Source organism: Sminthopsis crassicaudata, chromosome 6, assembly GCF_048593235.1.
Source record: "Sminthopsis crassicaudata isolate SCR6 chromosome 6, ASM4859323v1, whole genome shotgun sequence".
Classification (NCBI taxonomy): Eukaryota; Metazoa; Chordata; class Mammalia; order Dasyuromorphia; family Dasyuridae; genus Sminthopsis; species Sminthopsis crassicaudata.
This window is the reverse complement of record NC_133622.1, coordinates 46559099-46575256: the sequence shown is the minus strand read 5'-3', so window position 1 is coordinate 46575256 and position 16158 is coordinate 46559099. Positions and strand designations below refer to the sequence as shown.

At 33.1% G+C, this 16158-nt stretch overlaps 1 protein-coding gene across 19 annotated transcripts in view; it reads right to left on the bottom strand.

The window, feature by feature from the left end:
• Positions 1 to 16158, bottom strand: part of ADGRL3 (adhesion G protein-coupled receptor L3) — a 1041133-nt gene that overhangs the window by 616070 nt on the left and 408905 nt on the right. For all 19 annotated transcript variants that reach the window (XM_074272799.1, XM_074272781.1, XM_074272789.1 and 16 more), the window contains one exon: positions 7384 to 7597. In XM_074272799.1, coding sequence (XP_074128900.1) covers positions 7384 to 7597 — 214 coding nt within the window. The remainder of the gene's footprint in view (positions 1 to 7383; positions 7598 to 16158) is intronic.

Below are 16158 nucleotides of genomic sequence, written 5' to 3'. Positions count from 1 at the left end.
AGGACAATGGTTTCCATAATTGTGTTGACTTGTCAATGGCCCCAACATTTATTGTTTTGTTTATATATATTTAATTCAATTTTTAAAATGACTACTTTTGTCAACTCTTGGGGGAGAAAAAGATTAAATAAGATACTTGTGGTACTTGAATCACTTATTAAAGTTTATATAAAACTATTTCCATAAAACCTGAACACTTTACAATTTATAACAACATTCCTCACAATACCATTTTGAGGTTGGTAATATAAGTATTCATATCATTTTATAGGTAAGAAATTTGAGGCTAATCCCACTTAACAAAAATCAATTATTTGCTCACTTGAAAAATAACACACAAAGACAAAAGCAAATATTCCCTGCTCTCAGGAAGGAGGGAGGGACAAAGAGGTACAACATAAGGCCATAATTTATGAGAACACTATCCACCAAAAGGACAAAAAAAGGCTCACTGAAAGTGTTAGCACATGAGAGAGATCTTCATTGAAAACAGGGATTTTAGAAGGCAAAGGAGAAAAGAAAATACATTCCAGTCATGGATAACAATCTCTGCAAAGCCAATGAATTTGGAAGAAGTGACAAATTAATAAGTGATGGAGCCTGTATTTGAATCCAGATTCTTACTCCAAGTCTAAGATTATTTCTAACTATATCACACTTAAAAAAGGATTAGGTTTTAATTGTTATGGAACATTTGTTGAATTTCCAAATTAATTGACAAAAATCACTTTCGGAAATATATTACATGTTCTTGGATTTTGGGTTATTCTTTTGTGAAACAAGTGATATTTAAAATGCCTTTCCAATTAATGGTATAGTACTGTGTAAGAGGACCGATGCCTTTGTAGCCCCTCTAAAATGGGATGCCAGGAAGTTGTCCAGATTTATACAGTAAATGTCAATGATTTTTTAAAAACTGCCAACAGAGCATGGCATTCTACTGATAAAAGTACTTCTGGCAGCACACATGATGATCTAAAAATGGATCCATTTTTTAAAGAAACAGTGTCATTGGTTGTCGAATTAAAGTCACTGACCTTTTAGTTCTCTGCATTATAATTTGCCATCTTAAAAATCCTCCTATAGAATTTATCCTATCCTGAAATTAACAAATTAGGTTTCTGCTTTTCATTGGCTCTCTATTAATCATTTCAAAATTTTAATTTAATGAATCTTTATGTTACATAAAAATCTGCTTATGCTGAAGAGCTAAAAGTAGAAACTATAGAAAGGTTAGATTTAATAATATTTTTAAAAGCCAGAGAATAGCTTAATAAAGTACTATTCAGTTAATATTTATTCAGCACTTGATGACCTACCTCTTTATCCTCTAGACATGTCTAGGCATTGTCATACAAATGGTGGAGACATTTCTCCAGATATAACCTCATGAGTTTGGGAACTTGCTATCTCTGCTTTGCTATTGAACTTTCTTTTGTGTTTTCTTCCTGAAATTTGAGTGTAAACTCAAGAGAAGGGCAGTTTTTCTTTGTCTATTTTAGAATCTCTATATTTCTAAATCTATCGCTAGCAATTAGCAAGATGCTTGGCACACAGCAAATACTTAATAATTTAATCATTCAATAAAACAACTTAATTAAATAACAAACAATATTTTAATCTGTATGGTAGTAAGACTTCCTTATTCCTGTCCTCTTCGAGTTTATGATTTAGACAGGAAGAAAAGACAAATGGGAAATAATAGAGTGATTTAATTATGAACTGCAGTGTAGCATGTGACAAGAATCTTGCATATATTGAATGTGAAATACCTCCATTGGGATGTCCCATAGACATCTAGCAGGCAGGTGGAGATATAGAGCTGGAGCAAAAGAGAATAATGACTAGATTATATAACTGTTTCTAAAGATAAGGTAGTTAAACTTATTGAAGCTATTAAAACCATTAGGAAAGAAAATATAAAGATATAAGAGACCTAGCAAAGAGCCTTAGAGTATACCTATTTATAGGGAATAGGACATGGAGAATAATTCTGCAAAGGATTTAAAAGAATTTAAAATAGGAATTTATTAACTTTTTACATGAATCCACTTTCTTTGCAACACTTATTTCTGTTGAGTACTACCATTCTTTTTGTCACTCAAGTTTATAACCTCCACTTTAATCTCACACATTACCACTTTATCCAGTGGTTACTGAGTATTGAAAATACTACCTTCTCAACATTTCTTATACTTGTCTTCTGTTGATACTACATAAAATTTCTATTGATCCTTATACAGTTTCTTTTCTCTTGGTTGCTAATTATGTTTGATGCCAAGATGATTCTCTTAAAACAAGGGCTGGCCATGTCATTGTCTTGCTCAAGAATCTTTAAATACTCCTCTTCCCCTTGTTTGACACTAAAAGTCTTTTACAGATTGGATCCTGACTGATTATACATTGCTTCTTTTGAAATTGCTTTGTAAGTGTTTTGTATATATCCTATATTTACTTATCTGGCCAATCCCTCAGTAGAAGGAAAACTCTTTTAAAAAAGAGATGGACCAATGTCTAGGACGGGGTAGGTGCTTAATAGACCTATATTCTTGATTAAAAGATTGATCAATTAAAAAGGAATAATAGTGTCCCAGCAGGAGAAGATAGCCAAAAGAAGGAGATGGACTGAGAAAAGATCACTTAGGTGATCTGTGCTAGGTGGAGCAGTGGATAGAGCACCATCTTTGAATTCAGAAGGACCCGAGTTCAAATCTGGTTTCAGACACTTAATACTTCCTAGCTGTGTGACCCTGGGCAAGTCACTTAACCCCAGGGGGGTTCCCCTCAGGGGAAAAAAAGAAAAAGAAAAGATCACTTAATTTTGTAGTATAGCTATCTTTTGGTGCGACCTTGAAGAAAGTAATTTTAATAACTTGGTTTTGACAGAAGGCATATTGCAAAGAGTGGAGGAATGACTAATTGGGAGGGGACAAACAGGTAATGAGTACAGGTAGCTTTTTTTCTAGAAGTTGACTTTAACAATATAGAACACTATCTTGAATAGATTGTAGGATCAAATGAAGACTTTTTTGTTTGTTTTAATTTGTTTTGTTTGATTTTAAAAGGATCAGAGGGATCTCAGCATGTTTGAAAGCAACAGGTGAGTAGTTAAGAAGTAAGGAAAGGTTGAGAATTAGAGTGAAATAGAAAAAAAGATTGAAGGGGAAAATTCCCAAGAAAATGGGAAAAATGGAAATAAGCAGCAAGATTAATATTGGCAAAGAGAAGGATCACCGCATTCTCTAAGATTAGAACAAGGGAAGACAAAATGGTGATGGGTGGAGAATGTTCAAGTTTGGAATTAAGGGGAAAAAAAGAGCCAGTGATAGATGACTTAGGTTTTTTGTTTTATTTTATTTTGTTTTTTAGTGAATTATGAAGCAAGATTCTCTTCTGAGATAAAGGAGTTTGTGTAGGTGGATTGAGCTTGGAAAAAAAGATTTAGAATAGCTTCCGAGAAACTCAAAAGAGAATCAACAGGGAAGGATAGCATTATCAATCAGGTGATGCTATTAAAAAAAATCTTTAGTGCAGTCTTTCTCTAAGGTTACGTGATTTCCTATAGTGCCATTCAATATCATGTGTGCAAAACCAAGAGAAGGAAGAGGAGTTGTGATTTAGAAAGAGATTAGCCATGAAAGAGCAACAGCAAGGGATTCAAGAATATGGTATAGAGTATGAAGGAAATGGTTAAATTAAAGGGTCAAGCTCTTGAGGGGAACTAAATAAAACTGGCATAGAAATACTGACCTGGAAATTTCAAGAGGAACAGAATCACCAGAGGCTGTTGTGAGAAACAAAAAAGAGATATAGGAGAGGTGAAACATAGGTAGATATGGATGGAATGGAAGAATGATCAGAAATATTTCAAAGTTAAAGGTCATAGAAGTGAGATAATTTTAGGTGGTATTGAAATAAAGAGAATGCACACCCAGTGAGATGAAGATGGAGGAAGGAAAAGACCATTGGAAGTTGGTGAACTTGGAAATAAGAGTTTTTGGAGAAATAAAGTAAGAGTTCACAGGGCAAAATGATAAAGCTTTTCTAATTCATCCAAAGGAATATTCATAACTTTATATAGAGAGGGAATTTTATTGCTTAAAATAAAAAGCAAAATAAAGGGGTTGTGCTGTTATTAGGCACAGGTAATAAAACAGCTATGAAGGCTGTAGGAGTGGATAATCATGACCTTGTCTCCTTAAATTACCTTTTGTGCTTGCTAAAATTCCATTATTTTCTGAGCCATAATTTGGGGAATATCTGGCCTTTTAAAAAAGAGAATCGTTATCTCTTCCCAGAATAAATGCTCAAAAAAGAAAAGAATCTTCTCTCAAGTACACACTGCTTGGTATTTCTTGTCTAAATATGGTAGCTATGACTAAAGGTCTGATACCATTACTATATATGGGAAAAGTTTTGACTGACATATCATTTTGAAGAGAGGAAGTCCAGAAGATAGTAGCAAAGAGACTGTTAGAAAATACATCATCACGAGAACAAAAGGAAGCAGCAGGGCAAAACTAACATGTTGCCTTGACATTTAATGAGGTGAACTATCATTTCTGGGACTTGGTCTGATGTCTTCCATTATACTGATGGAAGGGAATTAAAGGGATTAAAGAGAAAATCTGCACTTTGATAGGGACTTAGAAGCTATGGTTTTGTGTGGATGAAGACTCATAAATTATCATAAATCTAGGGTTTCTCATGTGTGAGAATGAGTTCCCCTGTATGAGAATCATATAAAAAAATAGTCAAAAATAGTAGTTAGCACAATGCCAGTCACTGAATAAGTACTGCTTCCCACATCAATGATAACTTGAAGTAAAGCCATAAGCCAGAGAAATGCCATCGTGTAGTGGAAGGAGCAGAGGATTTCAAGTTAGAAATGGCTCTAACATTTGCTATTCTCATGATCTAAAGCAAAGGAATTCATCTCTTTAGTCCTAAGATTTCTCTTCTGTTAAAAAAGGGAAAAAATTAGACTCTCTCTAACTCTATTCCTAATGTTCTTTCTAGCTTGATTAATGATTTGAAGTCACTTTCAGTGCTTCTCTATGAGAAGGGTATTTCTGTTGTGTTTATGATAATCATTCAGATTTCCTGATATTCAAAAGTGTTCATTCCTGAAAATAATTTATTTTTTAAGTTAAAAAAAATGAAATGCAGCAGCTCTTTTGGTAATATATTTTATAAAAATGTTTTCATTGTTCCTTCACAAGTTAACCATATCTTAGAACTAAGTTACCTTAAAACTCTACTAAGCATTCTCATTTTCCCCCAGGCTTTCCCAGAGAGATTAAAAACCACTTCAACTGAAGTGGCTCCTGCCTTTCTCAAGGTTTAAAGGACACAAATAACATTTCTCTTCAATAAAGTCAAAGGTTGTTAAGTAAAGATTCTCCCTCGTTCCCCAGCCCCACTTTGGGCGCCAAACAGGGTCTCAACAAAAGGTGTTCAATTTGAATATTCAGTGATGTAGCATCAATATTATTCTATCACTTTTTTTTCTATGAATGACCAGTTTTATCAGGAAACTGCTCATCATGGTCCTTAAAAAATGATGATACTATCTAACAGGAACACCCATGGAACACTTGAAGAATCAATGAATAAATAGGCATTTATTAAGCACTTGTTAGGTATAGTCTAAGCTCTGGGGTGCAAATAAGAGTGAAAACAGTTTTTACTATCACAAAGATTATTTATCAGAGAGGTATAGAAAATTTGACTATTCAGGCTTGCTGTTTGTGTACAGATTAAACATGCCTGCAATGGTTCCAGAGTCCATTTTAATAGGCCTTGAAACAAGAATTTACACTGGAAATTAATGAGTATCTCAGCAAGAAAATTAAAATAATCCCACTGACAGTCAAAAAGAAAATTTCAAAGGACTGGCAAATGTTATATTGCCACTTAAAAAACAGTACCCATCTTAAGTACATTTGCAATACAGATGGCACATGTGCATTTCCCCTAATAATACCACTCCCCCCACATGCACACAGATGCATGGAAGAAAAAAATGAACCACCAAAAAGCCAGAAGGAAAGAAAATGAAGTTATGCTGAATTGCTTAACTTAGAACACTGAGAATAATAAATATCATTGTGGATTCACATTCCTCATTAGCTATGGCAATGACTGCTGAGCAACCATTACAATATCTAGCTGCAATGGAATGACTACAATTATTTCAGGTCTAAGCCCACAATTTCAATTAAGTTAAACATGTAGAAACAAGGAATAAAAAATGAAGAAGAAAAGGATACCAAAAAATACCACTGTAAAATAACATGTTACACAAAATATAAATTGGCAATTTCCCCTTACTTGATATCATTAATGATGGCCTTCAGTTGTCAGAATAATAATAATAAAAAAAAAGGCTGTCTGCATGGTAAAATTAACCAAGACAGGCCATTTCAGAATAACATCCATTTTACTTTCATCATGGAGAATCTAGCCTATCATAATTTCTATTACTGATATTGATTTAAAGTCATTAAAACTATCTACAGAATTGATCTTATTACTCAGCTACTAATCAAATATTCAATAATTATGAATCATAAAAGACAAATCAGTCAAGATCAGGGAGAAAAAATTAGAGTTAGTAAGACTAACAGATGAGAAATAAAAGATAATTGTATCATTCTTTTCACATATGTTGTTTTAAGAAATACAAGAAAAAGTTCTTAACTGCAGCTTCTATTAAGATAAAAAGTTCAGATAAATTAAGATTTTAACTCCATTATTATACATTGGCTAAATTTTAATCAACTGGAATTCACTTTTTGCATGAGGACTCAGAAACTATGATATATTGTAAATGAATGTCTTAACTGAGAGGATTGTATTCTAGGACAAAGCACCTGGATTTGCCAAGGATATTTAAGAATAATAATGAAACAAAACGTTCTATTAAAGCAATCAATTGAAAATTAACATTTGGATGTTTCTTTGTTAACACAGTTCTAAACAGCAAGAAATTTATAACAATACAAGTACAAATTAATTTAACATACAAGGTAAAAGTAACTGCAATATGTAAAAACTATATATTTAATATATACATATATATTACATAATGCTAATTTTCATGAAATATGGAAATCTTTATTTGCATTTTTTAAAGGTGAAAAATGTTCATCTAAATAACAAAAAAAATTTATATTCCATGATTCCCCTCTTTAAAAAATTATAAATTATATTTTTGAGGATTGGTAGGGGGAAATAAACAAAATGTATTCTCATTTTTTTCAACAGCAATATGCAAAATCACTAGTTATTTTGGATCGTCAGTAAGTTGCATGTATACATGTAAAACTTTTTTTTTTTTTTTTAAATCCATAAGGGGAAAAAAAAAGTTAAGTATCATACCTTTGAGACATAATCTTATAGGCATCTGGCAGATAACACCGGATATTCTCCATCTGAGCAGGATCAGAGTCACAGATCTTATCATCAGTCCTACCATAGTTGGCACTTTCAATCATGATAACATCTGTTCCAGGACATCGAAGTTCTATTGGGTAGCTTTCACATGATAGTTCCCTTCGGACCACAGCCATCGGAATTGGAGCACGACTGAAAGCTAGGGAAAGGGGGGAAGTTGTCTTTAGTATTTAAAAGGAAAACAAATGTTCTTTCTCTCAGTGTTAGAAAAAACCATACTTGAAAATCTTTGAGTAAATTTTTAGTCTTATGGCAAACTAGTGTCTTAATATAAACTATTATCATCTCCTTTTACAAATAAGAAAACTGAGAAAACAGAAACACCTTATCCAACATCAGGCAGCTAATTTGTGCTTGAACCTAAATTTCAACTTCATTCCTTCCAATTCACCCAGATGTTTCTGGTGGCATCCTTTTACCAGGTTGTATCTTTTTTTTTTTTTTTTTTTTTGGTCATAAAATAACTAATCTGTAAAATGTTGCTTCCTGATCAATCTACATCTACTCTGAGTGATAATCAGTTTCAATTCTTTGAAAATTGTGACAGTTGAGAATTTGGGGTTACACAATTTTACCCAAATAATATTGAGATTTAAAATGAGTCTTTGTCTCAGGGAGAATTTTTGCATTCTTTCTGTTATTATAAGTCTTCTTTGTTTTCAAAACATATGCATAATTTTCAACATTCACTTTTGCAAAAACCTTGTATTCCAAAAATTTTCTCTCCTTTCTTCCCACCCCTTTCCCTAGATGGCAAGTAATGCAATAAATGTTTAATATATGCAATCCTTTTATACATATTTCTACCATTATCATGCTGTACAAGAAAAATCAGATCAAAAAAGAAAAAATAAAATAAAATGCAAGCAAACAACAACAAAAGGTAGAAAGACTGTTATGATCCACTATGTCATGATCTATGTAATGTCCCCACCATCCTCTCTCTGGAGGCAGATAGTTCTTTCCCACAAGACCACTGGTACTGGCCTTAATCATCTCATTGTTGGAAAAGTCACATTCATTAGAACTGATCATCATATATTTTTGTTGTTGCCATGTATAATGATCTCTTGGTTTTGCTCATTTCACTTAGCATCTTAATCTGAAGGTACTAAAGGTACAGGTAAAAGTTATTTATAGGTAAAATAACTGTTTTTTTATTTTTTAAGCTAAATAAAACTTTTATTACAGATTTCTTAATTCTATACATAAACCTGGATCATTTGTAAAAAGTTATATGTTTAAAAATAAATGGAAAGCCAATTGATGCCACGGATTAAGCTCTGGACCTGAAGTCAGAAAGACTCATTTTTCTGAATTTAAATCCAAATTCAGATAGTTACTGGCTTTGTGATTCTGGGCAAGTCACTCAAGCCTGTTTGCCTCAGTTACTCATTTATAAAAAGAGCTGCAGAAGGAAATATCAAACCACACTAGTATCTCTTCACAGAAAACCCCAAATAGGTGTCATAAAGAATTGAACATGATTGGAAAAATGACTAAACAAGTGAATGACATAAAATAATTTGGAATAAATGTCTTTTTTAAAGTGGCCAAAAATTAAAATCATATTGTTATCTCAAGCTGAAAATGTGAAGAAATACCATTTTATGTGCTTACATTATTTCTACATTATAAGATTTCTTATCTGGATTCAGGAATACTATCTATGTGATTAATCTGGTGAATATTTGCCTCAATTTTTATTGTGACATTATTATTTTGGGCCTATAAAACAAATTATATTGGTTTGTTGACATTAATGCGAATTTTTTCAGGTTTCATTCAATATGTAGATTTAAAAAATTTATAATGTATTATTTGGACTAGGTTCTCCTATGATATTTTTCAATACTCTACATATAATCACTATACAAGAGCCAAGAATCCAGAAAAGACTAAATATCAACAATAAAGCTTAATTTAGCCATGACTATTTATTATCCAAAACTTTTGATTTATGGTTCACATTTTAATATAGCAATTTAAAGCAAAAACTTTTTTAAAGTGCAAAATGGTGTATCTTATGTTCTAAAAAGGAGATACCATGGCATAGTAGTCAGAAGTCCACCTTTAGAGTCAGGGAAAGGTGGATTTGGGTCTTAGATATCTGACTTATATTATCTGTACAAACATGGGCAAGATACTTAATTCCTCACTGTCTCAAGGAAATGTTGACTAAGACTTATTTTAACTCATACTTCTGTATACTGATAAAATTCTAGGCCTATTCTTATTCTTTCCACACTTCCTTATAAAAACATCCTTATAAAAAAGTCTCAAGTCTTTTGAATCATATATAAGAAAAGCCATCTAGTCTTTTTCAAGACTAGAGTCTGACTAAAAGTCTTCTCAACTTCTTACTCCAATTTTCCACATTTTTAAGTCACTTGAGAAATCACCTATTATATCCTCTTTCCTTCCTGCCACAGAGGAAGGATGTGCACTTTTTTCATGTTCTTGCCCATAATCTTATTTCTTCCATCTCTTGCAGGATATGAATTCAAAAGGCATTCTCCTTCTCTCTCAAGCATAGTCTTCAACCTCTTGAGCTTTCCAATGTTTTCTTCCCATCTACCAATATTTTAGCAATACCCACTTGGGAGTGAAGTCTCTGGGCTGTGTTGTTCTAACAGATTCAAACGCTACTACATCTTTCTCCTGTGAAATAGACTTTCTTTTATGATAGAATTAATGTCTATACCAATGTTTTTGCACAGCACTACCTCTCCTTCCCTCCTGTGGTATGGATTAATTTTCCCTAAAATGGAGACAAAATTATGTCAGGATTCAATTAGCCCCTATTAACCCGACACAGCTTCTTCCCCTTACCCACACTCTCATAGGTAGACCTGTGACATAAATTGGTTTGCTTGTTTTTTTTTTTTTTTTTTTTTTTTTTTTTCCCCTAAAAGGAGACAAGTGGCCCCTGATATCTGATTGAATTTAGCTTTCCTGATGTAGCCTTATGGTCAGCTCAAGGCAGAAAAAGGTTTTCACATGGAGTCTGAGCCCTGCAATTTGGTAGATTTTTGAAGATCACTCAGATCATCCTATCCTTCACCATATCTTGTCTTATAAAAAATGTGTTCAATATGAAGATGACAGAATTTGTACAGGGAAACTGAGGACCACACTATCCTTGTTCCATATCGTTGCCATGTCAGGGCAATTTAAATTTCCTTTTACTAATTCTTCAGTGACTTGCAAGTGCCTTAATTTGTCTCAATGCTGAACTTGAACTAAAAGAATATTGTCATTAGAACAGAATTCAACCTTCTCTTTACTACCTTTTTTTTTTTATAAAAGTCTAGATTTCATACTGCTATTTCCCCCCATTAATTCAACAAACTATGAGCAAATATTTAGTAAGTAGTATTGTGTGCTGAGTACTGTTCTAGACAAAGGGGAAAGAAATCACATTTAAGACATAGTTCTGGCTCTCTTGGAGTTTTTATCTAATACTCTCCATACAATTTAATCTAATTCTCTATATAATACTTTGGAATAAAACTTTTGTTTCTACTCTTACTAAAACTATTCTCTTCAATAATGATCTAATAAGAGTCCAAAATGAATTAACTCACCCTAACAGACTGAATTTTCTTTGACCACTGGGGCATATAACTGGATAGTTTCTGTCTCTATGATTTTCCACTTGCCCAGGTATTCTCCATCTCTAATTATGACTTTGGTCACTAACTATTCCTCCTGACCCCTTTGGGTGAATGTTGCTTAATGTTGGCTGTTTATACAATATTGAAAATAATTATCAACTAACAGCAATATACCATAAGCTCTTTTGATATGGAAAGGGAATAATATGAACCCCTTACATTCAGCTTCATCTACAACATAATTCTCAAGAAAGTGGGCTTCACTCGCTTTGCTAACTTAAGGAGGTAATTTCTATTTAAGAGGGTTGGAATCCTTTGGTTTAATACTGACTTTTCCTTTGAAAACTGGAAATAAACATTACACTTGGACCTCATACGTGGAATAAAATGAGAAAACAGTAAATGTGTTATAGATTGCAATCTTAAACAGGAGGTAACAAACATATCTAAGTAGACCAGAAGCAGTAGATAAGGATCACTTAAAGTTTTATTTTCATCTCTCCTAAATTCCAGAGCAGCAAAAATAATACTATTGTTCCTTTCTGTGATAGAAGGTTAATGGAGAGGAATAGTGATGGAGGGGTATTAAGAAATCCCCACTCTTGGTCAAGGTAGCCTTAAGCAATGTCCTTTATTTTCTTTTTAGGCCCTTTCTAGTAGGCAGAAGAATAATCAATGTCTGTTAAGTATACATCCTCTATATTCCACAAGTTGGGAAATCTGCATTATTTCACATCATATCAAGGCGCAAAAAAGACCCAGAAAAGTTAATACAGTTCTACACTATTTAAAATTGTGTTTGTGTCGATATATGTGTAATGTATTATACCTCTAACATTTCTTAAGACATATATTAGTAATTTATAGAATTCACTTTGATGTTTTGGTATTATGATATGTATTATGATGTCTTTAATAGGCCCCAGTTTGTCACAAATACTGTTTTCTTTCCATTGCAAGAAAGATATTAAATTCAACTGGTAAACAGAAATCTAAGATGTGATTGTAGCATATCTGATAAAGAATCAAGATCAGAATGGTAGTTTATACATAATTTTCACAGCAAAGCTTTATTCTTTACCCTACTCGATTTGCTTTATATACCCATGTCCTTGGTGATTTCATTTCTTTTTACAAAACTATCTATCGAGAAGACTACAAAATCTCTATCTCTAATTCTAGCAAATCCTGAGAACTCCTCACAGATTTTAGATCTTTATTTGGATTTATCTTGGGTATCCCTAGCTCAACATTTAACAATGGTTTTTCATCTTCTCAAACTATATTTCTTCATAACTTCATTATGTCAGACAGTAGCAAAACCTTTCACTTCATCTTCCCTGTTTCTCCTTATCTTATCACTTAAACCAAATTAGTTAGCAAGTTATAACCCTGTGATTATATCCTTACACACAGCTATGATGATCTTTTCCAAATAATTAGTTAGGCAGATCAATCATAACACAAATTAATTCAGCAAAAACAAACAAAAACAAATTCAGCTGTCAAAGCATTTGTTTTATTTAATGGTCATTGTGTTTAAGTAATGTAATGAAGTCTAAACAGTGTTTGTATAGATGAAGCTTTAATTGGGGGACATGCTTTTCAAAAACAGACATAAAAGAAACTATAAAACTGCAAATTCAACTAAAATTATTTCCATATATAAACTAAATGAAAAGCCAGTAACCTATTATAGTCTTGAAAGTGATGGTAGAGAAGGAAAGAAAAGCTTGATTTTATTCTAATAAGACTTGAGGAGAAGATAAGGTTTTGTAAAAGGTAAGATAAACATGGATGAACATTTTTTCATGGAAAATCATCTCTGGAGGAATGGAAACTTCTTAAAAGTTTTCTTTTATGATAAAGAAAAAAGGGGATAATGTTCGGAAGAGACTTACTTGGATACAGAGATACCATTGTCCTGTGTGTGTGTGTGTGTGTGTGTGTGTGTGTGTGTGTGTGTGTGTATGTGTGTATTTTGCAATTAAGAGTAGAAGAAAACACGAATACTGTAACTGATAGATAAAACAGCATTGATATGGCTAAGTAACAATTGTTAGCATTAGGAGAACTCAGAAAAAGCTAAAACTGGCAATTCAAGCTAAGGACAAGAGTTATTTTGTCACTGTTTAATTTTATCTGTATTTCCTGAAAAAAAGGGTGGATAAAAATGAGGCAGTACAGGTGTATGAAATGTATCAATCTCAGATGAACAATATGCAATGGTTGTGAACTAACTGGAGATATGAATGCTGAACCACCATCATTTTTTAAAAAAATTTCATATCATTTATTTATTTATTTTTGGTGAGGCAACTGGGGTTATATGATTTGTCCAGGGTCACACAGCTAGTAAGTGTTAAGTGTCTGAAGTCGTATTTGAACTAGGGTCTTTCTGACTTTGGGCTGGTGCTCTATCTACTGTGCTATATAGCTGCCCCTCCATAATTAATTTGTGAAAAATCATAAGAAATGGAAGAAGTACCACAGAAAATTGAATTTTGTGATATAAAAAGAGGAGTAGGGGTGTAAAGTATGCAAACTAAAAATAAATAAGTTTCATTTTAATATCTGGAAACTTCTATAGTATATCATTAAAGGGTTAGATAATGAATATTTAGAAAATGAACCATAGATGGGACCAAAATGGCATAATAGGAGGAAGAAGTATCAGTGAGTTCCCCATCCCGTCCAACTTTCCTAAACAATTTCAGCAAATGCATCAGTCTGAATCTGATGAGGAAATATAAGAAAAAAGTCAGTATGTTATTTTTCCAGTGTGGGCTTGCATATGGAGATAGAGACATTTGGAGATGGAGTCTGGCCAAGAATGTACTGAGTGGGGAATACTCCAGTCCCCAGGCTGTGGATGATGATAAGATGCAGAGGATGCACTTATAGACCCACACAGTACCATCAGTGCCAACTGGCAGCTTTGTTGCTCATCAACCAGTCTGGGTCTTAGTTTCAGGGAAGAATAAAGAAGAAGGGATTTCAGCTTAGGGGAGGTGTCCAAAGATGCTGACCTTGAGCAATGATGTACTAAGAAAGGAAGAAGTACAGAAGCAAAAAAACAGTGCTATGTAGTTCATACTCTATGAACATAACATTAACATCTCATTTCCAGCTTCTATTCCAATCTAAATGGGACAACAATCCCAGACCAAAGAGGAGCTTCCAATTTTGTTGCTCTCATTGCATAGAGCTTCCCAGTTGGTTAATAGCTGCTAAGTCAACTAGAAATCTAATATAATTTCAACAAAAAATAACCCAGGTCAATAATCTGCAGAACTCAGAGCAGTAGTCAGCAATCAGACTTTGTCCTGCATCAAACTATTCTGAGAGTTCAGAAAGTTTACAGGTCCCCAGCCTGAACTATCTCTGAGATTATGGCATGACACATCACTCAATGTCCCAGTACTAATAGCATGACAGCTATAACCTGTTTTGTTTCAAATGTGATCTGGTTAGCCCTTTTTTAGGACAATCTTGCGGCTTCCCATGGTATTCCCAACATTATTGTCAGATTTAAAAGAGATATCCAATTGGTTTTGCTCACTTCAGCTCAAAATTTTCTTCCTTCATCGACACATTAAGAAAGCAAGAAACACACTGTGTGTGTGTGTGTGTGTATATATATATATATATATATATATATATATATATATATATAGTCATTATGCTATTTTAAACATATTTCTTACTTTTTCAAATAAGCATCTATTTGATCTCCCTCTCATCTCCTGCTCTCATTAAAAAGAATGCCCTTGTATGCATTAAAGGAAAACAAATTCCCACAAAAAAATCACGTGCAAAAACATAGATTTCATCTTGAATCTAACATTTCTCCGTTGAGGGGCTATGAAGCTTTATCACTAATCTTACCTCTCTCTGTTCTCTTTCAGGTTCTCTAGATTTTATTCCCACCCCATTATACCAATCACAATGATCATTCTTTTATTCATAACACTATATCAATTAATCTATACTCTGTTTCTTGGATCTAGCTAAATTAGGGAATCATTAAGTATTTTCAAAAGAAACTATTTTGTTTTACAAAGTACAGGAGACACATTTTTGAAGTTGAAGTCTTTTCGTAAATCATCCAACTCACAATTTTCTCTGGCTAAGGGTAAGTTTAGTTCTTAGAGAAAGTAAATGGAAAAATAAAGAGATAATTTATATAACTTAACCCTGTACAGGGGAGAATTTCACTTCCTTACTGTTTAGAGGTTTTAACTAGAATGAGAAAAGATAGAAGGAGAAGATGGGATGCACTTGGTAGAACTTGGCATTGGTAGGGAGGAAATGACTAGGCAAATGCTTTAGTAGGGATCTCTTGCCTTCAACAGTAATCCTTGTTAAAGAAATAGTTTAATAATTCACTTTCTCTCCTCTGTCAACATCTTCCTACTTGAAGTCCATATCCCAAAATAACATATCTCATGGCTCAATTTGTCCCAGACTCTCACTAAATAGCCAGTTGTGTCAGATTCATATAGATCCATGTAAATTCCATTCAAAACAAATGGCTCTGTCCATGTAATTTGAAAGAGGAATAATAGTTATTCAAATACCAAATTACCTATAACAACCTAAGGAGAAGAAAATTATAAAGAGTGCTTTAAGATTGCAAAGCTTTTTATGTCATTTCCTTAAATAATGAGTCGCATTCTTATAGTTGCTTTATAGTTAGCAAAGCAGCAAGGTGTTAAAAAAAAAAGATAGAGAAATTTCCTTAAAGTCTGGAAGCCATTAGTTTAACTATTGTCTAAAATGTATATTGTTGTACCAGCCCTGAAGTCAGGAGGACATGAGTTCAAATCTGATCTCAAACACTTAACACTTCCTAGCTGTGTGACCCTGGGCAAGTCATTTGGCCTTAATTGCCTCAACAATAACAGCAAAAAGTATATTATCTATGCAATACTGAAAAAGACATTTCTCAGTGCTCTGGAAAACTGTCTCATGTATATATGTAAGTATGTGATGCACAAACCTGAATGCACCTACATATAAGTGTATGTTGTATGTGCATGTACATTTATGCATGTGTACATATATTTATATGACATAATAT